The 26,351-nt window shown below is 29.5% G+C and overlaps 2 protein-coding genes across 16 annotated transcripts in view; both read right to left on the bottom strand.

The window, feature by feature from the left end:
• LOC119610429 (uncharacterized protein CG5098) overlaps positions 1 to 6,920 on the bottom strand; it is a 104,806-nt gene extending 97,886 nt beyond the window's left edge. For 3 of the 15 annotated variants that reach the window (XM_037965631.1, XM_037965745.1, XM_037965655.1), the window contains exons 1-2: positions 6,655 to 6,920; positions 6,291 to 6,383 (exon numbers count right to left, since the gene is read on the bottom strand). The gene's annotated coding sequence lies outside the window, so the exon portion shown is untranslated. Of the gene's footprint in view, positions 1 to 6,166; positions 6,384 to 6,654 lie in introns of all 15 variants that reach the window. The other 12 variants (XM_037965662.1, XM_037965696.1, XM_037965714.1 and 9 more) reach the window with 7 other exon arrangements.
• A 12,394-nt stretch (positions 6,921 to 19,314) lies between these two features.
• On the bottom strand, positions 19,315 to 23,718 carry LOC119610378. Its single transcript, XM_037965550.1, has 9 exons — positions 23,613 to 23,718; positions 22,982 to 23,548; positions 22,730 to 22,917; positions 22,469 to 22,631; positions 22,196 to 22,393; positions 21,182 to 21,255; positions 19,994 to 20,156; positions 19,721 to 19,918; positions 19,315 to 19,319 (listed from the first exon to the last, which is right to left on the bottom strand). The coding sequence occupies exons 2-9, from the start codon at positions 23,514 to 23,516 to the stop codon at positions 19,315 to 19,317; spliced, it is 1,524 nt and encodes a 507-aa protein (XP_037821478.1). The 5' UTR covers positions 23,517 to 23,548; positions 23,613 to 23,718.
• Between the last annotated feature and the right edge of the window lie 2,633 nt (positions 23,719 to 26,351).

Genomic DNA, 26,351 nt, shown 5'->3' with positions numbered 1-26,351 from the left:
GTAAAATAGGCTTAAAACTTAAAAAAAATTAAAAAAAATAAAATTTTATTTTTTTTAAATAAAGTTTTGAAAAGAAAATTAAAAATGTACAAAAACGAAAAAAAAAGCGAAAACATCAAAATATGCACAAAAAGTGTAAAATATGTTCTAAAAACTCGAAAATATGCCTTAAATATGCTAAAAAAGTCAAATTATGCTCTTATGGGTAAAATATGCTCTAACAAATCGATGCCAAAATTCTTAAATTGGTCTGAAACGTGTAAATATCTTATCCATGAGTCCATATGACGCACCACAAAAAACATGCATTTGCATATTTTGGTTTCCCTGGTAATAACCAACAAAGGAATGCATGTTAATATCAATAAAACATACAAGATTTCAATAATGATAAACCATTCACATAATAGAAAATATGCAACAGAATACAATCTCTAATTTCAATTATAAACAAACTACAGCTCATCCATCAGAAGAATGCAAAATGCATATATAAGCTATAGAATTAAAAGACTACTACCCACTCACAGTAAACAATCCTCAAAAAATCCAATCAAAAGACATCAACTTTACAATTGTTAAAAAATATACCTATTATGCAGAATAAATATATAATACAGCAACCATCCACTTAGAAAATGACTATCAACCGTTATTTAACAGTAACAAAAAATCTCCTAAAAATTACAAATTTAATGATACTGCCAGATCATTACCAGTTAATTCATTACAAAAACCAATATGCAAATGTACAAACAAAATCAAAAAAAGTTAATTCTTAATGTAGCTAAATAGAATCTCAGTCACCTGAATAAAACAAATAAAGCGTAGAAAAACTTAAATGCCCTAGCAAAATCCCACACAACTAACCAGGCTTCCCAGGACATAGAAATAACAAAAAGCATAAAACATTAATTGCACCTTAAAACAGCACATACAAAAATGAAATTTTCTTTGGAAAATTTTGTATTTCTTTATGATTTTTAGATTAAAATCGATGAAATATGCACATATTTGTTGGATGATGTTCTCTTCTTTAACATTTTGTTTTTCTGCATTTCAATTTATATTTTTTTATTATAAAAAATTTGCGAATAAAGGATTACTATCTACTAGGTTAGGTTAGGTTGATAGGAGGATGTATACTACATCAAATCCGAAGAAATACACCTAGGCCACTATCGGGCCTGTTGTGCGCTCCAATTCAAGAAAGACAAAAAAAAATTGTTCACTGAATGTATTATTTTTCCATGTTCAGAAACTCCTAAGAATCTTCCAATCGGTGTTGGTTAAGAATGTTATTTCCGGAATAACATCACTTCCAAGATACTTGGATCTAACTTCGACGAATGCCTGACAATGGCAAAGAAAGTGCTCCAGAGTTTCACTGTCCTCTCCACATGCTCTACATTCGTCTGAATCCGCACGTCCAATTTTGTATAGGTGTGCTCGTAATCCTGTGTGTCCACTCAGAATACGTACCATCATACCATCAGACTTGCTCATTTTGAGAAGATTTCTCGTCTTGCTCTCATCAGGGTCACCCCATAGAATATTTGTGGTTCTACCCACCGTTTCATTATTCCAAGAGGCCTTATGGGATTCTCTCATCCATATTTTTAATTCAGCTTTTGTTGCGTCGAATGGTTTTGCGTTTGTCAGGTTAACTACATCGAGCTCCCTTCCCTTTAAAGCTATTACATTCGCCCTTTCGTTGCCGACTACTCCCGAGTGGCCTGGTACCCATATGATATGAACCTTACCTCTGGGAGAGTATTCAGTTAAGCTTTCTTACAATCCAATACGGTCTTAGATTTAATTCTATCACCTGATATCGCACAAATTGCCTTCTGGCTGTCGGTAAATATATTAAGCCCTGTGGGCGCCATATTTATTCTAATCCAATTTACACATTCCGTTATTGCTCGTACTTCTGCCTGGAAGCTTGTGTTATGATTAGGTAAACGGTGGTATATTTCTGTTTCTGGGTCTTCAATATAGAACCCCAGGCCCACTTTGTCCCCTAATTTAGAGCCATCCATCCATCCAGTCCACCAGATTATTGAAGCATAAGCTAGAATTGGTCTAATTACACTTTTATAAAGCCAATTTGTCATAGTAGGACTAAGACCCCATTTCATGCCTATAGTTCTCCTACATATCGCCCAGCACCGATGTGCCTTGTTGATCCTATCTTCTATGTGGTGTCTCCATTTCAATTTCCGGTCAAGTATTACACCTAAGTACTTAACTTTGTCACCGGTATCTTCTTGCCCAGGAAGCAAGGTTCAGTATATGTAGAAATTTTTGTCTTTCTTGTGAAAAGACAGATTTCCTTTTTTGCCGGGTTAACATTGAGGCCTCTCGGTTGAGCCCAGCTCAAGGCCGTATTCAGAGCCTCCTCAGCTCTTCTACACAAGTAATTTGGATCCTTTCCCTTTAAAAGTATTACGACATCGTCTGCATAGCAGACAGGTCTAAGTCCTTTCTCGGTTAGGGTCCTTAGGAGGCTATTAATCGTGGTAACCCAGAGTAAAGGTGACAAAATGCCACCCTGTGGTATACCGCGAAATACCTTTTTCCTGATAGTTATATCGTACATCTCGCAGCTTATCCATCTGTTCCTTAGCATGTAGTTGATACAGTTACGGAGCACCCGGTCAACATAAAACTGGTCTAGGGATTGTTTAAGGGTATCAGTGTGCACGTTATTGAAAGCGCCTTCGATGTCAATGCATACCGCCAGTGTATACAGTTTGCTATCGAAAGATTCACCTATGTAGTGGACAACTTCATTTAAAGCGGTTTCCACCGATCGTCCCTTTACATAAGCGTGCTGCTTATATTTAAGGTCTTTGTATGGTATGCTGCTTTTAACCATGCTATCGGCTATCCGTTCCAAGGTTTTAAGTAGGAAGGACGTAAGACTTATCGGTCGATAGGACTTAGGTGTCGCATAGCTAGGTTTCCCTGGTTTGGGTATAAATATTACTCTTGCATGCTGCCATTTAACTGGGGTATATGCCAATTTTAAGCATGCAGTGAATATCTGTGACAGATGTACGGAAACCAGTCCCGCCTCCATCTGCAAAAGTGCCGGGAAAATTGCATCAGGCCCTGCAGCTTTATAGGGAGCAAAGCTCTTGATTGCCCCTTTAACCATGTCAGTTGTAATAACTATTTCCGTGTTACCCTCCCCTTCCTCCAATATCGGTTCATCTATGTTATTCGATATACCGGGTGGGAAATGAGAATCCATTAGGAGTTTCATTGTCTCCTCCATATCCTCAAGCCTCCTGCCCGTGTCATCGATCATAGATTCCGGTTGGACATGAGTTTTGGATAGGAATTTTTTTATCTTCGATACGTCATTTACGCTATCTACCTGTTCACAGAAAAGTTTCCAGGAGTCTCGTTTGGCTTTTCGAACGATTTTCTTATATTCACTAAGTTTATTACGATACTCATCCCAGTATACTGCGGTCTTTTTACGCCGTGCCCGGTTAAATAGTTTGCGAAGAGTCTTCCCAAGGTTCCGGATCTCCCCAGTTACCCAGGGTTTTTCCTGAGCAGATCTCCGCTCTCGCAGAGGGCAGCTGTCCTCGAACGATTCAACCAGGGCACTTGTGGACGTTTCCACTTTGGCATCTATATCCTCTTTATTTCGACATTGAAAAGTGTCCTGACCTAAACGGTTCTTTAGTAAGGTCCCGAACATTGTCCAATTAGTTTTAGACTTGGTTCGAGTTGGCATCACAACCTATTACAATTTTCTTATTTTTTCTTTTTGCCTCTTCAACCAGTTTCATCAGATCCGACGTTGGTGGTAGTGTCGGAGAATCGAAAGGCAGGTAAATAGATGCAAGGAATATGTTGCCATCCTGTTGAGAGGAGAAAACATAAGTTCTTGTGACATAAGATACAAGTTCTCGGGCGAGATCCTGTATCAGCGTAGAAAAGTTGGAAATTTACGTGATTTAAATATGGAAACAGATTAGTAGATAATGAACTTTTTTTGCAATTTTTCGTGAATTTCGTAGAAAAAAAGTAAAAATTTAAAAAATTTCCGTCATGTACAAGTTCATACATTTTATGAACTTTTAATATTCTGAATGAAAATGGTTTGGGAAAAAAAGTCATGTTCGATTCGTCCAAAACTGCTGTCAATACAGGACGACAGAGAAATACTGAGGAAATACCGAAGGAACCTTCATCTATCAGCTCCAAAAATTAGCAACGAACTCAGGACAGTCCTGTGAATAAAAATTAGTGTCGAAATTGTGCGCAAAGTACTAGGGAGCAATAATTTGCATGGTCAAGTACAAAGGTGGAAACCGCTCATATCGAAGTTAATCGATGTTAAGTGTCTTGACTCCGCAAATAGACTCATAAGTAAGATTATTGGATTCTGGATGGAGGTTATCTTCGACGATTAGAACAAATATAATATTTTTGGCTCAGATGGTAGTCAAAAGATATGGCGAAAGCTTGGAGATGCCTTGGAATTATCTAACTTAAAACCAACTGTAAAGGACCCAAGTTGCTCTGCCATATTGGACCGCTAAAATTTATTATTGTAATTATAGACTAGAAGGTCCACTTGTCAATTTTAGAGCAGAGTTTGCATGCTAGTACCACCAAAATGGGGCTACAACCCATTCAATTTATTTTTTAACAGAAAAACGATCTAAAATACACGACCTGGTACGTGAAAATGTTGATCATTTACAACACGAAGTATCTTCTTTCACCAAATTTTCAATGGAGTTAATGTCTGGACTTAAACTCCATTGAAAATTTGTGGTTATATTTACAAGAACAACTTTTAAATCACTCATTATCCTCTAAAACCACAATACGGTTGCTTTGAATGAAGAATGGGACATAATAACGCTTTGAATGAAGAATGGGACATAATAACGCCAAAACTATTCCATAAATTGGTAGAAACGGTCCCACGAAGCTTGAAAGTTGTTTTTAAAAACAAAGGCTACTATACAAAACATTAATTTCATTTTAATTATTTATTTTTACTTCATAATGCTAATCTAAATATGATTTATACAAAAAATTCGAATACTTTTGTGAAGCTATTTTTTGCACTTTTTTTAAAAAAAAGTTAAATCAGTTTAAGTAAATTATTATTTTTTTTAATATTTAAAATGTGGTGTAAAATTTAAGGACTGTCTGGACAACATAATAAATTTATTTATTTATTTTTCCCACAAAATCTATTATAAAATGATGTCTGTTTTCATAATACATTAAATTCGAATACTTATGAGAGACACTGTATGTATATTTCAGATTCATCTTTTGACTGCGTATATAATAACGCCTATCCTGGGAAAGTAATTTTACTGCGATGGGGAGATCGAAAACACATACCAACAAAAATAGTAAGGAACGGTGTTCTGAGCATAATTTCTTATTGATTTAGTTTCCAGCTCAATGTTCCAAACTCAATCCAATTGAGAATTTGTGGTAAACCCTGAAGGAGCGGTTGAAACAATATCGATTAACTCCTATCAATTTGAGCGAACTTTAGCAGTGGATTGAGCACGAGAGGGAGAGTATTCTAAATAAAGTAAATGAAAAATTGGTAGAAAATATGTCAAAATGTGCAAAAATTTATAAAAGTAATAAAGGATTTTGAAGAATATATTAAAAATGCGATTTTTCCCAAAGTTTTTTGGGTACATGCGAGTTATTTTAGTTTTGTCTGTTTTTTACGTAGAATTTGATGCTTATTGATTTGAATGGAAATTCATTTTGTTACATATTAAACATAAAATAAATGACAGAAAAATTTTTCGGATTTATTTTTTATTCCATCAAAAAGTATAAAAAGTACCAACATGTGCTCATTTATGCTCCCCACTGTAGAATTACAAACTCATAGCTGGTGCTGGGTATTAAAATAGTCGGACATAACCGAGTATATTGATTGTTTTTATGTTTGCTACCAATGTTACATTATTTTTAATAAATGAATTAAATCAACAAAATAAAAGCACCTAAAATAAAGAATTTGCTTTTTATACCAATATTATTTCACTGTTTAATTGATTCATGGACGCAATTGAACAATTGTCCTTTAATTATAATACAATGAAAAGCAAGCACAATTTTTGTCAGAAAATTTTAAAAAATGCAAAATACCTACCTATGTAGGTATATGCAATTTATGCATTTATAACAAAATATGCAAATATATGCATCGATGACATTTTGTAGCAAATTCTTTGATTCCAAAAGTTAATTGTTAAACATTATTTTCAGTTACTAACCACAATCTTTCATATGCATAGGAATTAGCCCTGCCAAGAATAATTTGGGTAATATTAAATCCAAACAAATTATACGAAACAGTAAAAAGTATGCTGCAAAGAAAAATTTAGAAACTTAAGCTATGTTCACACCTATCAAATATTTGACGAAATACGTGACCCCTAAAAAATCGACATTTTGATTTCCTTTAAATAAATATTGATTTGCACAAACGCAGTATATTTTGACGATATCAGTTTAGAACTTCTTTATTATTAGTTTCGATATTATTTGAAATTACAAAAATCATGTAAAATCAAAAATAAATTTACAAAATATAGTGGTTAAATCTTTTCGTCAAATATTTGATAGGTGCAAACGTACCTTTACCGTACGACTATGGCTTTTAACAATTGTATATAATGTTTACCAAATGTTGACATTAATTTCGTGCACTACATAAATACTAATAACATAACAATATACCAGATTTTTGGTTACACAAATTGCTGATTTATCACTTCATATAGCCTAACTATTCGATAGACAAAAATTATACAATATTTCATTAAACATTTTAACAATTTTAAAAGTTATTAATGTATGTCTCTGTTATGTTTTAGACACTACAATATCAGTGTTGAAGAAAATATTCAAACGGCGTACAAAAAAAACTTTGGTGACGGGTAAACGCATAAAACATAGTGGTAAGGCGAATTGACATAAGGTGCTTGAAGTTCGTTAACAACAAAATGTTTTCATATTTTTTATTTTAGCATTGTGTACGTACTGATGCCAAAAACATAAAAATACTAAAATTTGTGAAGAAAATATGAGCAAATCAAAAAATTATCGAAATAACATTACCGAAATAATCCAAATATCACTACCCTTATATTTTCACTGCTTCGAAACTATTGCCAACCCATATTTTAAAATTACCTGATATACAATATACTTACTAAAATATCGATAGACTTGAATATAGTCTCTATCTAAAATAATACAAGTTTTCAGAAGAGCAAAAAAACTGTTAATTTCGCTAGTTCGTAAAGATTTTTAAATTTTCTTCTACAATATATTTTTACGACCATATTCTAAATCGTTTTATAAAAAAAATTTAAATTTTGCATTATTTGCAAAATTATTCACAAATTTATATCAGATAGAGCTTTTTTTCCACAAAACATTTTTTACAACCATCAGATAGAGAGTTTTTCATAGAAATATAAATTTTTTATTTGATTTAATATCAATAAATATCTTTTTTGCAATATAATGAAGTAATAGAAACCATATTGTTGAAAAAGCAACAGATTATAAGGGTTTGGTCAAAATCAATGTTATATGGTTAAACACGACAATAAAATTATTCAAATTAGTATCATAATGAGTGATATCTCGAAAACTATTAAACCGATTTTTAATATTTTGGCGGATTTGTGTTCAGCATGTCCAAATTAGTAAAAAACACTTGTTTTGCAACAGAAAATTATCAAAAATAATACAGTTTGAAGCAATCTTTGGATAAGATAGAGAGTTTTGTATTCAGAATTTTTCTCTTTTTAAGAGTGTGTGCCAATCGGTAACAATTTACTTGAAAAAGTAAATTTTTGATAGATATGAGGTGAATAAAATTTTACTAGCTCATCGGGCTACATAAATTTTTGACAATTGAAAAGAAAAATTTGAAAATACAAAAAATAAAATATTTTATAATTTTAGTTTGTAATACATTTGTGATTGTAGAAATTTATTTTAAAAATAATAAAATCAATAAAAGTGTTTCTTTTATTAAAATAAATGCAGATTTTCTTGTGAAATTAGTGACAATTGTCAAAATTTAATGTAATCAAAAAAGATTTCGTTTGGCACAGCAAAAGTGATAATATTTTCCACCATAAGAAAATTTTATTTTACCATAGAACTTTGCTGCCGTTTGGCACACAGTCTAAGAAAGATATATAAAAGTTGTTATAAAATTGCCAAAAAATATTTTTTTTCTTTGAAATTAATATCACTGATGCTGATTTTGCCATCAAAATCTTATTTTTATGAAAATGACAGATAGAGACAATTGAATATAGTCCCTCGATATAATTTTTGTTAAAAAAATTGCATAAATCTAGCGTTCTAATCCAGATGATTTTAAATTATTTGTTTATACCGCATGATAGTACTTTTTATTGTGACTTCAACAAAGAAAAAACTTATCCGCTCTATTAGGTTCGGGAGTTATGGCCCTCCAAAGTTTTGATGTATAATTGGATATATCTCGATTACTGATCAACCGATATTGTATCATCGATATGGGTATTATTGGATAGGTCTCTAAAAGAGCTTTCCATTGATGTCTAACATGACATATATCATTAACCCATTGAGTGCCAGGGTCAAATTGTATGTTTTTTCTCTTGACTTTTTTACAAAATTACCGTTATCTCTAAAATATATCGATAAAATGGTACCTCATCTCACATGAAATTTTGTAGATAACATTTGGGGCTTTCCTATTATATATATTTCAAAGCTATAACCCATGAAATGCAGAAGTTTTTAAGTTTAAAAGTAACTATTTTCGTAAATATCGGTTTTTATCAAAGGTAATTATGCAGATCAACTGCTTATTAACCGATATGAGCAAATTGGGAATCAACGGAAAGGTCTTTAAAATACATTTCAATTGATGTAATATGGCATATATCATTAACCCATTGAAAGCCAGTCATATTTTATGTTTTTTCTTTTGACTTTACATACATACATAAAAAAATCGCGCGATTTTTATAACCTTCACCTTCGTGAGAAGGGAATATATAAGTTTGTCATTCCGTTTGTAATTTCCAAAATATAATTTTCCGGCCCCATAAAGTATATATTCTGAATCCTTATAGATAGCGGAGTCGATTAAGCCATGTCCGTCTGTCTGTCTGTTGAAATCAGTTTTCTGAAGACCCCAGATATCTTCGGGATCCAAATCTTCAATAATTCTATCAGACATGCTTTCGAGAAGTTTCCTATTTAAAATCAGCAAAATCCGTTCATAAACAACGGAGATATAAGCAAAAATCCGAGACAACCTCTGAAAATTTCATAAAAAATAAACAACAACAACACTGCTTATTCATTGCCTTTGTATTTTGTTTCTGTTTTTTTGAGTATTTCGTTTCGTATGTTTGGATGGCTGTGTGTTTCATTGCCTTGTGTATATTGTTTTTGTTTCTTGGTACATTCAATTTCGTATGTTTGGATGGCTGTGTGTTTCATTACCTTGTTTATATTGTTTTTGTTTTCTTGGTGTATTGAATTTCGTATGTTTGGATGTCTGTTGGTTTCATTGCGTTGTGTATTTTGTTTTTGTTTTTTTCTGTATTTCGTTTCGTATGTTTGGATGTCTGTTGGTTTTACTGCCTTTTTTGTGTGTTTATTTCGTTTAGCGTTGTTGTTGTTCATTATGTTTTGCTATTGCTATAATAATGATATAGTCGGGAAAATGAATTTTTAAATACACTATGGTGAAGGATATATAAGATTCGGCACAGCCGAATATAGCACTCTTACTTGTTTTTAAATTATTTTTCGCCAGCGGCGCTATTCAATCATTTCACCAATTCAATCATTTCACCAAAAACTGAAAAATAATTTAAAAAAAAAATCGGGCGATTTCTTTTAATTTTTTTCAATAATTTTACCACATTTTTTTAATAATTCATGTCACCTAAAAATATGTAAGACGAGGTACCATTATATCGATATGTTTTAGAGATAACGGTACTTTTGCAAAAAACTTAAACCTGGAATCTGGTAATCCTAGACACAAAACGTTGGAACTGTGCAGTGTACACTAAACAGGTATATGCAATCGAACAGCTGATAATTTTTTTGTTTTCTTATTTGCATACCTTCTCTGTCAAAATATGTTTTTGTTTATTTGAAACAAAATAAAATTTTAATAATAAAAAAATTTAAAATGTTTAGTTTGTAAAAAAATAATATTGTTTGCACAAAATATACATTTCAACCATCTTCCGCATTGCGCCCTTTCTGAGATCCGCTGTCTTTAGCCAAACTTCATCCGTTTAGAATAGAACTTTAATGGCACAAATCAGGTCATTCCAGATATCAACTATCCCCCGTATTGCGCACGTTGAGAAGGCTGTTGTCTTTAGCCACACTTTGGTAGCCACAACACAACTTTATTGGCACAAATCAGGCCAATTCAGATATCAACAATCTTTAGTATTGCGCCCGTTTTCGCCCACTTTCGTTTGCCAAACTTTTGTAGCTAAAGATACAAATTTCGTGGCACAAATCAAGTTATTCCAAAATCTTGCTTTTGTCAGGTCCTCTGCCAATTCCTCTGTAACATTTACCAATAGCATCCACCTTAATATAAGTATATAAACATGCATATCCCTTAAAATTCCATTTAAAATCACTGCATGTTTTTTGAAATAAAATTAAGAATTTTTTTAAAAGACAAACATCAAAAAATATTTTAATTTATTTTGACATTGAGCTCATACAATTACAAAAACAAAATACATGTTGTTTTTGTATTGTTGTAGTGATGCATATACCTGTTTAGTGTACCCTGGAACTGTGTAGGGTTCTATAAATCGACTTTAAAAATCAATGAATCGACTTTGTTGGGCAAAAAGTCGAATTCCGACTTTTCGACTTTTTCCGACAAAAAGTCGATTCTTCGATATATAGAACCCTACACTGGGGAAAAGTCTAAAGTCGAAAAGTTAGGAAGAAGTCGAAAAATCGAAAAAAGTTGAAATGTCGGTAAAAGTCGGAAAAATTGGAAATGTCGAAAAATCGAAAATTTTAGGCTATTTTCCAACAGTTTTAATTAAATTAAATAATATTTTATTTAACTAAAAAAGATTTCAAAACATTTCAAAATTCTTCGTACTTTTGCTATAACACCGTGCAACAGTCATTTTCACACATGAACAAATTTATGTGTACATGAAACTGGGGACCTTTATCATAATCAGCTCGTATGCCCCTGTAAAAGGATCTCAAAATTTAAAGGACATACGATTTCAAAAGGTAGGTTAGTTTCTACGTAAGAACGTAGCAGCTGTTTTTAAGATTAAGCAAAAAAAAAACAACTATTGTTTCTAAAATCAGAGTTGATTTTCTTTCTTTGTGTTTAAAGATTAAGTAATATAAATTAATTAATATTGTTATATAATTATTATATACATAATTAATATAATCATAAAAAGTAAAAATTTGTATTTTCTTTCTTGGTCTTTTTTTTTGTCTTATGGCATGTTGAAAGTAATGTCAACTTTTATATTTTCTTTGACATATTTCAGAGCTTTTTCTCTCTTACTTTTTCATTTTCGATTTTTTTTTATTTTTAAAATTAAACTTAATTTTAAACTTAAATATTTATTATTTAAGACGCACATTAATTTATATGTTTAATTTTAAAGTATTTCAATTGATCGTAATAATTAAAATTTTCTAATGAATATAATTTTTAAAACTTTAACATCACTGTTTTTTTTTCTTGTTTACATTTTTTTGTATTTTATGTCAGCTGTGTATAGCTGTCACTTAACGTTGCGGATTGAATTCTATTTTTTACAGGTTAATCCGCAACGTAACTTCAACGTTACGGCGAAACTAACGACTTACACAGGTTTTCGTAAGCCAAAAACGAATCAGATGATTCATCACGGAACTGAACGTAGAGACTAACTGAGCCTTTATTCCAGCAATCATTGAAGAAAAAGAAGAAGCATAAATTTAATTTTTATTTAGATTTTGCGGCGGAAACATAATTTTTTACCACATGGTGATAAAAAATATATGAGAAAATTATATGCGTCATGTGTCGACACTTGGGTGGTTTTATCTCATAGGGATAAAAAAATTTTTTATTTTAGGATTGCCAAAATTTGAGCACAATTGGAAGATGTTAACTCGTACCACAGGGGCCTCAAGGTTTTCAAAATCCCGATTTTTTTTGACAGTTTGGCGACTTCGGCGACCCACGTGCAATCTCCTGGAAACATATTCAAGAGGTTTCAAAAAGAATAGTCGGCGATTAACGCCGGTTTAACGCCCCCTGGCATTGTTTGAGGCGACAGTGCAAAACACCGTAAAGAGCTAAATAGCGACAAAAATCTTAACAAATCAAGTAGAAGAAAATGAGAAGTGCTCCAGAAATATGCGACCCAAACTAAAAAAACTGCCGAAATTCCTAGAAAAAGGTCTCCCAGGTCTAATTACAAGTGAGACTTACCTGTTGTTCAAGAGATTTAACATTAACACCGAATTTGGATAAAAATCCTGCAACTTGGCCGCAAAACATCAATTTCCAGGAGTGGCAAAGTTGATAAACAACTTGAAAGTTGTGAACGATATGGCAGAGCGAGGAGTCAAGCTAGCTCATTACAGATTACTACCAATTACTTACAAAGAACGAGCAACAAAAAACACTTGTATAAATTTAAATAAGAATAAAATGAAAAAGTCATTTGTTATACTTAATTTTTAAATACATAATTGTTTTCATCCCAAAAATGGGTTTTTTTCTAAAGGGTATATAGTCACGGTTTTAGGGACATTGGCTTCATTATCTCGAATTCAGTACTACTTACGTGTTTTTATTGCATATAAAATATTATAAATAGCATCGGCTTCAATTTGTATGTATTTCACGGGCAAATATGTTAAACCGTTCTAGAGATATGGGTCGGAAAAGTCGCCAAACTGACAAAAAATCGAGATTTTCAAAACTTTGAGCCTTTAGATGCACGTGTTAACATCTTTCAATCGTGCTTAAACTTTGGCAATCTTAATATCTAACAAAATGAAACATTTTAGGGGGCGCACCCCTAGGACACCCACCAAAAACTAAATAAAAGTGAATTTATGCTTATTCTTCTTCAATGCATGCTTCTTCTGCTTCACCATACAACACATATAATATATAAAATATTCGTTTGAAATTTTAAGTTCTTTAAACTTTGAAGTCCTTTTATGAGGACTGATTATAAAAAATCGGAGTACGCAGAATTGGTATAAATGGAATACTTTATGTGATAAGATATACGTTTTTGTTGTGAAATTGCATTTAACAGCCTGTTTTTCTAAAATGAAAATTTGTCTTCGTTCTTAAAAATAACAAACGAAATTGGCTTTACGTTTTTGTAACGAAAAAATAAATTTTTCCGTGAAATATATGGAAAGAGCTTTATTTTTCCATATATTTTTGGTTTTTAGAAAATGAATTCGTTCATAATAAACGAAAGAAAATGTCAAAAATAGACGATAGGCAAACCCTTTCGTTTGTCTAAAAAATAACGAAAATTATACCAAAATATGGAATAATATGTGGCCACTTGAACCTGAATGCAATTTGCAATACAAACCTTTAAATTTCTTGACACATTGCATACAATTTTCATGTTGTTTTTAAAAAAATATTTTTTTCATAATTTCATTTTTTTTGTAGAATCATTATACCCTACACCACTTTAGTGGGGAGGGTATATTGGATTTGTGCTGATGTTTGTAACATACAAAAATATTCGTCCTAGACCCACCTTAAAGTATACCATTCGGCTTAGAATCGTTTTCTGAGTCGATTAAGCTATGTCCGTCCGTCCGTCTGGCTGGCTGTCCATGTAAACCTTGTGCGCAAGGTACAGGTCGCAATTTTCAAGATAATTGGATAAAATTTGGCACGCACGTTTTATTTGACCCAAGGACGAAGCCTATTGAAAATGGTTAAAATCGGTCCATTATTTCACCTAGCCCCCATAGAACAGAACCCCCCGAAAAGGGCTTCTGAGCTCATAATTATGTTAAATATACAGATATATCGATAAATTACGGCACAACTAAGTTTTATGGAAGTCTTGATGACCCTGCCAAATTTCATAAAGATCGGGCCCCATTTGAAAGTCCCCTTTAGAAAATTACTTGAATGTCCCAAATTAACTTATAAACACAAATATCCCGATGAAATTCACCACAATAAAATATTATGTAAATATAAACATATTCGCAAAATTTTATCGGGCTTGGTCCATATTTGCCCCCTAGCCCCCATATAAAGCATCTTTCAGAAAATTAGTTTTTCATCCTTAAATTGCATAAATGTATCGGAACAAGAGAATATTGAAGATAAATGTTTTATTATGAAAAATAGGGTATCATATGGTGTAGGGTATCATATGGCCACGCCCGACTATACTTTCTTACTTGTTGTTTTTTTTTTTTTTGTTTATTTTTTAGGGTTAACACCAAACACCTTATTGCTACATAAAAAAATATTTAAAATTTCAGAAATGAAATACGTAGGCAATAATGTTCTGTTACGATAGAAAAAGCTCATTTCATTTTAGTCATTTTAAAATGAAAACTTTCAAATGTTTTATAAAAACCTAATTTTAAACTTGATCGTAATAAAATGAAATGTTCGTGTGAGAACTAAATTGTTTTAGAAAAACAGGCTGTAAATAATTATTTCCTTTCGAAAAAAGTCGGAAAAAAATTGGAAAATTTCGAAAAGTCGACTTTTCATAAAACACAAAATTTTGAAAAACTCTAGACCAGTATTGGCATATGTATGGATTTGTTCCCAAATTAGGGATTTCATGTTCTATTTGGGAAACATTTTTCGTGTGGGATTTTGTTTTAATTTTTCCGATATTTTTGGGGATTTTTCTATAAATACTAATAATTATTTTTCTTCTAGTTATACCCTTTACCTTCGTGAGTTACGTGGTTTTTGTTAGGTTTTCACACACAAATATTAAAAAAAAAAAAAATACAAAATAATGAATGAAAAAAAAACAACATGGCGATGAACTGTCAAAACGAATTACGAATGTGTCGTAGAAACGGGTTAATTGGCTATTGTCATTCAGAGGCCGAATTAAGTAATTCAACTGCTCGTGTGAACTTGGTGTAAATATATTCCAGAACAAGGTTGGCAACCGTTATCGCTAAGCTACCGTTACTACTAAAATACTACTTCCGTTACCCCTAAAATACCGATACCGAAATAAGTCAATATAATGATACCGCTGATACTAAACTATAGTCACGAATATAGAGTAAAATATAAGCAAGACTATAGGCTAGACAATTGACTATACTAAAAAATAAAATATAATCAGCCTATATTCTAGTCTATAATCTAATCTTTAGTCTGGCCTAGTTTACAGTCTATTCTATATCTCGTTAGTCTTTGTCTGTTACTAGATTTTTGGACCTTGCTTTGCCCGTAGTTTTCATAGCATTTTAATTAAGTATTCTCCCCTCTGAGTAAACTAATGTTTACTTTATATCTTTTCATTCTGATATTCAGAAATATAAAAATTTCGTTGACTTAAACAACTTTCATGTGTGCTTTGCACTGAAAAAAATTATATGTTTGTACTTATTTGTGTTATTCATATTATTTGTATTATAAATAAACAACAGAGGGAATGTATACATCGATGCATGATAAAAATATCAAGGTAGTGTCATTCTCTCTTTTTGTCGCCATATTAACATTCTGACGTTTGCTGGTATTTTAATAAATCGAGCTACCACATTTATTTTGTAAATCCCATTTTTGTTTGTTTATTTTTCAATAAAAATAAAATTCAATTTAAACTAAACTAAAAATCAAACAAATTTAATAAAAAATTCAATAAAAATTTAAATAAATGTTCAAAAAATAAAAATTTCAACTTTACAAGAAAAAGAAAAAAGACGTAAGTACACATTTATTTTCTGTTTATGAATTTTGTAACAGCAAGGTGTCGGTTACGTCTAAATTTTCTTTTAAAATATATTAAATTAATGGAAAAATTTTGAACAAATTAACGTATTAAATTTGTTTGTGAATGAAATGCCACATATCTGAGTATAATTGTAATAAATTCATGTAATTATCACTATGCCATTGCAATTTATGTGCTAAAATTTATAATTTTCTATAATTTTTTATGAATTTAGTTCATTCTAATTACTAATTATATTGCATTTATATTATTACCATATAACCAACTCTTATATTTGTGGATTTCGGAAGGTGGACCTGTATATGGAATCTTAATGAATCAATAGTACCAGAATTTACTTATTTATTCGATATAGGGCGAATTGTACTACCATGTATGGATATAAAAGTGGACATCAGGGTGATTTTCAGAATACGGTCTTTAATGATGGATTTAGTCAATTGTGGACCGAGGTCTATAGAATTTAAACGCGTGATTAGTTTTGAAAACAAATGTTTTTTGTAGAATTTTATCATACTTTCTTAATTTTTTAAAGATTTATTAACTGTAAACTTATTTTCTGTATGAGGGGCATATGGACCCATCCTAAAACATCATCATATATCAAATTTCGTTGCTATACTGATATTTTTAAGACAGCTATGGTCATAAAATCATTGTATTAAAGGGTCCATATAAGGAGGCTAGGGTCAAATATTGCCTGACATCTGTATTTACATAATTTACAAGTATATATAACCGACTTCTGCAAAATTTTATTGCGATTGCTACATAAACAACATATTTATTAATGTTTTAACTATAATCCGGGAGGTACTTGTATGGGGGCTAAGTGAAATCATGAACCGATTTTGCCCATTGTTAACACAAAACAATATTTGTCATCAATAAGCATTTTTGGAGAATTTCATCACTGTACCTCATAACGTTCGGAATCTATCCGGTTTTCAACAAAAAGATTGACATACAGACATTGCTAGATGATCTTAAAATTTTATAAAAACATATTTTTTACACTCTTAAATTTCAGATTTATACAAATTATATAAAGATATACACAAAAAATTATTTTTTTAGACAGAGAATTTAGACGTAACCGCCTCAAAATTGTTTATATCATAAAAATTTGTCTCGGCAAAAAAGACGTAAGCGACAAAAAAATCGGATATAGCGTCAATATAAAATCGAAACAAACTACATATTTCTGAAACTATAAGGGCCAACATCTCAACCTCCGGTTATCGTTCAACATATATATATATATATATATATATATATATATATATATATATATATATATATATATATATATATATATATATATATATATATATATATATATATATATATATATATATATACGAAAGGGCCTGACACTATATAATTCGTACTAGTGGACGTCCACTGTATGTATGTATGTATGTATGTATGTATGTACGTATGTATGTATGTATGTATGTATGTATTATATGGTAGGTAGGTTGGTATAATAATCCTATACTCGATAATACATATCAGAGGAATAGTATCACTTCCCAGGTATTCCTTTTTTAGTTTATATTGTCACACTGTGGAATCTTATATAAATATCATATCTAAAACATACAAGTTTGAATGGAATATAGGAGATATTAGAAAGGACTTTAACCTATTTAATTTTAGTTGTATATACTTAGATCGAGGCCTTTTGTGCTGTATTTTTATTTATGTTTATCAATTTTTATAAATATTAGTGTTAATGGAAAATTAATGCATTAATTTTATTACTTATTTAATGTTAATGTAAAATTAATGCACTAAATTCAAAAATATTTTATGTTAATGCAAAATTAATGCATTAATTTCAAAAATATTTAATGTTAATGTAAAATTAATGCATTAAATTCAAAAATATTTAATGTAAATGCAAATTTAATGCATTAAATTTTACAAATTTAATGTTATTAATGCTATATTTTTTACATTAAATTATTTTTTTTTTTAATTTAATGTTAATGCAAAATTAATGGAAATCGCCCAGGTCTGATACATTGCATAGAAATTAGCAGCACAACGATGGCGTGTGTGCGTTACCTATAGCAAAAAAATATATTTCAAATGTTGTACAAACGCAGAAAACGAATACTGTTAAAGTGAGCTGCTAGAAATTTCAAAGTAATGTTGCAATTTTTAGTAGCAATAATATTAAAATGTGAAGATGTTAAAATATTTTTAGTATTATATTGATAAATATGTATATTTTACTGCAAGTGGTTACTAATATATTAGTATATTTAAACGTTGCTTAAGAAAAAATGCTCAAAATGCTCTTCTTGTTCGTTAGTTCGCTGTCTTACTCACAACTCCACTGCTTAGTTATCTAGTTAGAAAATATGTCTTGAGGATAACATCAGAAGAGATTCATTACATACAAGTCATTAGGTGATGACATTATACAATGGATAACTTGATGATAAATGGTGGTCAAATAAAGTTAAGCTTAAATAAAGAATTAATTGCGGCTGATGTAGTAAAATGCAAATGACTGAATCATTACCTTTTACAAATTCCTAAAATCATGAAAGAACAAATTCATTACTCTTCTGCTGACTCATACAATGGACTCCGAACGCTTCGATACTGCAATAACACTTTAAATTTTAGAAGTATAGCGATTGATGAAATCACTGGTATTGTACTAAACATTTCCAATAATAAATCTCCTGCACTAAGAGAAAAACCTTCGTTTGAGGCATGAATTCCTACATTGGATTAATGAAAAATGTCATTAAAAGTCAGCTAAGGAAGCAATTCATTGTATTAATGGAGAATGTTTCATTAATAATATGAATTTTCATTCCACTAGCTTTATGTAACCACTTCATTAATGTAATGAAATTACTCATTATTTCAGTGAATATATTTCATAAATTCAATAAAACATTTTCGTAGTACTAATGATTTTACTTCATTATTGGCATGCATTCCCTACGTTAATCCAAGGATTTTATTGCATTAATTGAATGAAATTAGTTCATACATTTAACAAATATTTTTCGTATATTTCATGTAATTATATCATAGTTCTAACTATTTTTTTACATTAATGCAATGCAATTATATCATTAGATTAATGATTATACTTCATGTGTGATATGAAATCCTCCCCTCCATTAAAAACCAGTAAAAATATATATAATGTATATATGTATATATTTATTATTAATAATATTTTATTTATATATACATACATAAACACATAACGATAAATACAATCGGATTTTAATATATATTCTCAAACTGGAAGTTAAAAAAAATATTACAATTATTCAATTTATAAATTAATTAATAATTACATTAATAATAGTTTCTTATAATTATTAATTTATTTAATGGTAAAGAAGTTTTTTTATAGTTTTAGGAAATGTTAGAAAGTTCACTAATTAGAAGTGAAACTTTTTGATTTTTGGTAATACTTGTTTTATCAATGTTATAAAAAAAATGTTCTACAAAACACCAAAAATTTGATGATGGCAATGGATACTCCACATTAAAAATATGAAATGTTTTAAAACAAATATCTAAGGCTCTATAAAAGTCGTTAAACTTTATCAAAAAAGAATCCAAGAACACATAATATTTTGATATATTAAAATTTTTGGGATCTCCAAGTCCTAAAATAAAAGGTTGAATTGGTTCACCTTTGGCTATTAAGAAATCGGTGTGATCCTCTAGTGATTGCATTGTCTCATTTATGTATATAAACGATTCTTGGGAGTTTTTTAAGGAAAATTTTCCAAAATCCTTTTTTCCATTGACGTCTTTTTTAAGAAATTTCTTTGTTGGGGGTAAAAAGTAGTGAACACACCATAATATTTTCAGGAGAAATCCATTTTTATCTGTAATATAAAGAGAAGAAAAATTCATTTTAAATGGATAAGTAACATTATATGTTTTTATACAAAATAAATTACCTTTTTCTATATCATCCCACTGCAAACTGTTGACAACATTTTTAATTTCATTATTATAAATAGTTTCATGACTTTTCAAGTAGTTGAATATTTTTTTCAATTTTTCGTCACTTTCAGCAATTGTTGAATATTTTTCCTGGAGAACCTTAAAATCTAAATCCATCTATAAAATACAATAAAAAATAATAATCATTAATTTAAAAACATAAATAATATATCTACATTTAATTAATTTATGTTTATCAATTTTTATAAATATTAGTGTTAATGGAAAATTAATGCATTAATTTTATTACTTATTTAATGTTAATGTAAAATTAATGCACTAAATTCAAAAATATTTTATGTTAATGCAAAATTAATGCATTAATTTCAAAAATATTTAATGTTAATGTAAAATTAATGCATTAAATTCAAAAATATTTAATGTAAATGCAAATTTAATGCATTAAATTTTACAAATTTAATGTTATTAATGCTATATTTTTTACATTAAATTATTTTTTTTTTTTAATTTAATGTTAATGCAAAATTAATGGAAATCGCCCAGGTCTGATACATTGCATAGAAATTAGCAGCACAACGATGGCGTGTGTGCGTTACCTATAGCAAAAAAATATATTTCAAATGTTGTACAAACGCAGAAAACGAATACTGTTAAAGTGAGCTGCTAGAAATTTCAAAGTAATGTTGCAATTTTTAGTAGCAATAATATTAAAATGTGAAGATGTTAAAATATTTTTAGTATTATATTGATAAATATGTATATTTTACTGCAAGTGGTTACTAATATATTAGTATATTTAAACGTTGCTTAAGAAAAAATGCTCAAAATGCTCTTCTTGTTCGTTAGTTCGCTGTCTTACTCACAACTCCACTGCTTAGTTATCTAGTTAGAAAATATGTCTTGAGGATAACATCAGAAGAGATTCAAGTCATTAGGTGATGACATTATACAATGGATAACTTGATGATAAATGGTGGTCAAATAAAGTTAAGCTTAAATAAAGAATTAATTGCGGCTGATGTAGTAAAATGCAAATGACTGAATCATTACCTTTTACAAATTCCTAAAATCATGAAAGAACAAATTCATTACTCTTCTGCTGACTCATACAATGGACTCCGAACGCTTCGATACTGCAATAACACTTTAAATTTTAGAAGTATAGCGATTGATGAAATCACTGGTATTGTACTAAACATTTCCAATAATAAATCTCCTGCACTAAGAGAAAAACCTTCGTTTGAGGCATGAATTCCTACATTGGATTAATGAAAAATGTCATTAAAAGTCAGCTAAGGAAGCAATTCATTGTATTAATGGAGAATGTTTCATTAATAATATGAATTTTCATTCCACTAGCTTTATGTAACCACTTCATTAATGTAATGAAATTACTCATTATTTCAGTGAATATATTTCATAAATTCAATAAAACATTTTCGTAGTACTAATGATTTTACTTCATTATTGGCATGCATTCCCTACGTTAATCCAAGGATTTTATTGCATTAATTGAATGAAATTAGTTCATACATTTAACAAATATTTTTCGTATATTTCATGTAATTATATCATAGTTCTAACTATTTTTTTACATTAATGCAATGCAATTATATCATTAGATTAATGATTATACTTCATGTGTGATATGAAATCCTCCCCTCCATTAAAAACCAGTAAAAATATATATAATGTATATATGTATATATTTATTATTAGTAATATTTTATTTATATATACATACATAAACACATAACGATAAATACAATCGGATTTTAATATATATTCTCAAACTGGAAGTTAAAAAAAATATTACAATTATTCAATTTATAAATTAATTAATAATTACATTAATAATAGTTTCTTATAATTATTAATTTATTTAATGGTAAAGAAGTTTTTTTTATAGTTTTAGGAAATGTTAGAAAGTTCACTAATTAGAAGTGAAACTTTTTGATTTTTGGTAATACTTGTTTTATCAATGTTATAAAAAAAATGTTCTACAAAACACCAAAAATTTGATGATGGCAATGGATACTCCACATTAAAAATATGAAATGTTTTAAAACAAATATCTAAGGCTCTATAAAAGTCGTTAAACTTTATCAAAAAAGAATCCAAGAACACATAATATTTTGATATATTAAATTTTTTGGAATCTCCAAGTCCTAAAATAAAAGGTTGAATTGGTTCACCTTTGGCTATTAAGAAATCGGTGTGATCCTCTAGTGATTGCATTGTCTCATTTATGTATATAAACGATTCTTGGGAGTTTTTTAAGGAAAATTTTCCAAAATCCTTTTTTCCATTGACGTCTTTTTTAAGAAATTTCTTTGTTGGGGGTAAAAAGTAGTGAACACACCATAATATTTTCAGGAGAAATCCATTTTTATCTGTAATATAAAGAGAAGAAAAATTCATTTTAAATGGATAAGTAACATTATATGTTTTTATACAAAATAAATTACCTTTTTCTATATCATCCCACTGCAAACTGTTGACAACATTTTTAATTTCATTATTATAAATAGTTTCATGACTTTTCAAGTAGTTGAATATTTTTTTCAATTTTTCGTCACTTTCAGCAATTGTTGAATATTTTTCCTGGAGAACCTTAAAATCTAAATCCATCTATAAAATACAATAAAAAATAATAATCATTAATTTAAAAACATAAATAATATATCTACATTTAATTAAATATTTTTGGATTATAAATATCTATTTACCAGTTGTGATCCAATAGGGCCTCGGTATTGTGGCCAATTCACTAGTGCCTCATTAATATTTTTCGCTTCAACGTGAATTTGGCTCAAACGAAATTTTGCACATGCTGACCAGGTTGCTTTAAAGTCTTCTGCTGTAAGATTATCATATTTTAAACTCTGCATACATATTTGAGCGTTGTCTTCAGGTACTGTAAGAAAATAATGTTTACGTTAAAATAAAATTTTATGTTTATGTAAGTTTAGTGACATTACCAAATTTATCCTTCGCTTCAAGAACTGCAGTTGAGGATTTAGCTTCATTTTCATACATTTTTAATTTGTTTTTGTTGTTGTGGTATTTTATATAAATTCGTCCACGCCTCTCTGTGCGATAAAATTCCAATTTTTCTCTTGGAAATATTTTTAATATTTCTTTTTCCAAACGATAGCTGATTTGTAAAGTCATTGTAATATTTCTTGAATAGAAATATTCAACTATAATATTCATAATAATAATACGCTGATGTTCAGTTAATAATTGTAATTTTTCGTATTGTTCAACAATATTACAGCCAACTTTATGTTGTTTTAAAATATCTATTACTGCTGGTGTAGAGTCCATTTCATCTGATGATTGCGAAGATAAAAAGGATGAAGATGAGGTATTATCAGAACTTTGTTTCATATATCTTCGAGCTAATGACGGAGTGCAATTTTCATCCTTCCAATTTTCAAATTGATACTTGAATATAAGTCGGTCCCCAATTTTAATTTTTTTTGTAACTTCATCTATGTCATCATTTCTCATTATTTTCAGGACATCGATAGTTATGTGTTCCGCTGAAACAAAAAGCAATTTAATTAATATTTGAGGAAAATTAAATAAAAATAATAAATATCTTACCTTCAAAAAAGCATACTAAACCTTAAAATAAAAGTAATAATTATAAGTACAGATTAATTTATATTTCTTTAAAACGTAACATAAATTGTCCCTTCGCAGTTCCAATAACAGTTGTGGGAGGTATTTTAATTTGTTCCACATCAAGAACTTCAAATTCACCGAAATCGGAGGGATTAATTTGAAAAGCTGTATAGTGTTTTAAATACGTTGCATTGCGCATTTTTTGTACAAAAAGGTAAACTTTGTTTTCAAAAATAACAATGTTATTGATTTTGTAAAAGTTGTAATCATTATTTCTTGTACAAATATAAAATTCTTTTTTGTAAAGTAAGTTATTATAAATTACTTTGTCATACAAATCTAACTGATTTATTGGCTTTTGAAGTATTTTTGAGACAATATTAATTAAACTGCTCTTCGATCTATCCCTTTCGGAATAAATAATTGGATTTTCTTTACAATTTGATTGAAGCAAATAATTTGCAAAGTAAAATTGATATTTTTTTGCAAGTGAAACGCTTATATTTTTTCTAGAAGTTATGGAGTGTGTATATAATTTAAAACCGCGATGTTTTGCTTCAAAATGGAAGCTCCAAAATTTTCGAACTGGACCGCAAGCTTCCATGACTTCTGGGTAATGCATAAGTATGTGAAATTTTGGTTTTAAGGTATCTTTAAATAGATTTAAATACATTCGATTATGTTTTTCAACATTAGCTTTGAAGGCGTAAATATTAAAGGGAGTTAGTTCAAACAATAATATAGTATCTATAATTTCAATTAATGTTAATATTAATTCCCAAACCTCATCTTCAATGGGAACCAAATCCCCAACCATAAGCGGAAAATATGTAATAAATGTCAGCATTTCTCTTGCAGACATCCTCAAATGTTTTTTTTTTATATGAAGAATTGATATTTCTTGAGATAAATTCCCAATTTCTAATTCACCATACTCGAAAAGTTGTTTTCGTTTATTTAAAATTTGAAGTGTAAAATATTTTTTTTCTTCAATAAAATACAACAGAGCGTTACAAATGTCATAATGACAAATTCCTTCTAATACGTCATGCATAGCATCAACGCTAAGATTATCAATAACATGAAACGAAGGAATTCTATTAAATAAACACTTTTCTCTAATTCCCGATTCACTTGGATTTTTTTCGACTAATTGTTGTTCATAATTTTCATATGTTCTACGTAAATTTGGTAGTACGGAAACTGCGGTTTGACTATCTTTCTTACTTATGGTACAAAAACGACAAAAAGTACTATTGAAAGATTTTGAAAATCCCAGTAAACTATTTAAGCCAAGATTATCTCCAAGAATAAGTATTGGAATAAAATACGGGTGATACTTTTCACCATTCGATAATTCTACAGAAATTCCTTCTATTTCTAAAGATGTCATCTGATCTATAATTGGTTTTAAACATTGTTTTTTACCAATATTTTTTAAATCATTTGAGTTAATTGCGGCTATAAAATACACGCTTTCCAATTTTGTATCATTAGGAAGGCATGGAAAGCTTACATAAAAATTACAAATTAGGTTCGATGAATGTGAACCTAATGGATTATTTATTTCTAAGTCATCAGAGTAAACCATGTATGGAATTAGCAATCGGTTAGGATAAATTTCACTTTTTTTGCCACATTTTTCCTTGGCAAATATTTGTCAATATTTGGCTTTTCGATTTATTCGAAATTGATGATATCATTTCTAACAAGTTATTTTCTTTTTGAAGGACTTTTTTAAAAAGGAATTTCATAGGCATATAAGATATTTTTTTTTTTAACTTCGGAAAATTTAAGCTTACCCTTTTTGTGCGTCAGTTCCCCTTTAGTTGACACCACCTCTTCTACCAGATTTTCGAATAGGTCTTCCTCCATTAGTCTTTTGGAAACAAGGTGCTCACTTTTCAAAAATGTAAATATATTTTTGCATTTATCTGTAAAATTGCAAATTTCTAAATAAAAGTCACGTTCTTTTTTTTCACAAAGGACACAAAATAGATGCAGAAGTGGATCTATAATTAAATTTATTAACATGTTGTTGATATTTTCAACGTCACTTCTACAGAAATTGTGACCGGCATAAATTGCAGTCTGAAATTTTAAAAAGTTTTCGCTAATTATACGTAAATTATATTTGTGGGTTTCTGGGTGATCGAAACTTATTGCATCATTTACAACAAGTTCTTCTAAAGAGAATACATTTTTAGTATTTGAGGCAGTTGCGTCTACATCAACCACATCGCATTTCAACACTTTAGATGTAGTTGGCTTTAATGCATGTTTCACCCGGACATGTCTTTTAAAATCAGACCCATTTTTATATATAGTTCCACAGCATCTATAATTGTCATTATGTTTAAGAAAATGATAACCTTTTAAATGTTTAAAATAGTCATCAATTTCTTCAAACATTTTTTTACACAGAAAACAATTCATATTTATAATTACCTGCACAATTGTTAATTTATTACGTTTTATTTCAGTTTTAATCAGAATATATTTTTTTAAAGAATATATTTTAATACAAACTGTACATTTGTTTCTTAATTTTTAAACACGCACTTCACTTCTTTATCTACCGGCTTTCGCGTCACAAATAAAACTGATTGATTGTTCTTGCATCTTATTGTAAAAAGAACATAAAAATGAAAAGGTGACCAGTTATTATAATAGCTTTATATATGACGTCATTTATAGAACAAACTTAAAAAACTTAAT

This window comes from Lucilia sericata, unplaced genomic scaffold (assembly GCF_015586225.1).
Source record: "Lucilia sericata isolate MDLA Ls3-8-SP2 unplaced genomic scaffold, ASM1558622v1 Contig000028F_arrow, whole genome shotgun sequence".
NCBI classification, from domain to species: Eukaryota; Metazoa; Arthropoda; class Insecta; order Diptera; family Calliphoridae; genus Lucilia; species Lucilia sericata.
Note: the sequence above shows the minus strand (reverse complement) of the source record. Positions and strands in the feature narration are given on the sequence as shown.

Coding starts and splice junctions, on each gene's coding strand:
- LOC119610378 (XM_037965550.1), bottom strand. CDS start 23,516: ATGAGAAATGATGACATAGATGAAGTTACAAAAAAAATTAAAATTGGG. Junction 22,632..22,729: donor GCCCTATTGGATCACAACTG/GTAAATAGATAT, acceptor TGTATTTTATAG/ATGGATTTAGATTTTAAGGT. Junction 21,256..22,195: donor CGATTTCTTAATAGCCAAAG/GTGAACCAATTC, acceptor AATCCAATGTAG/GAATTCATGCCTCAAACGAA.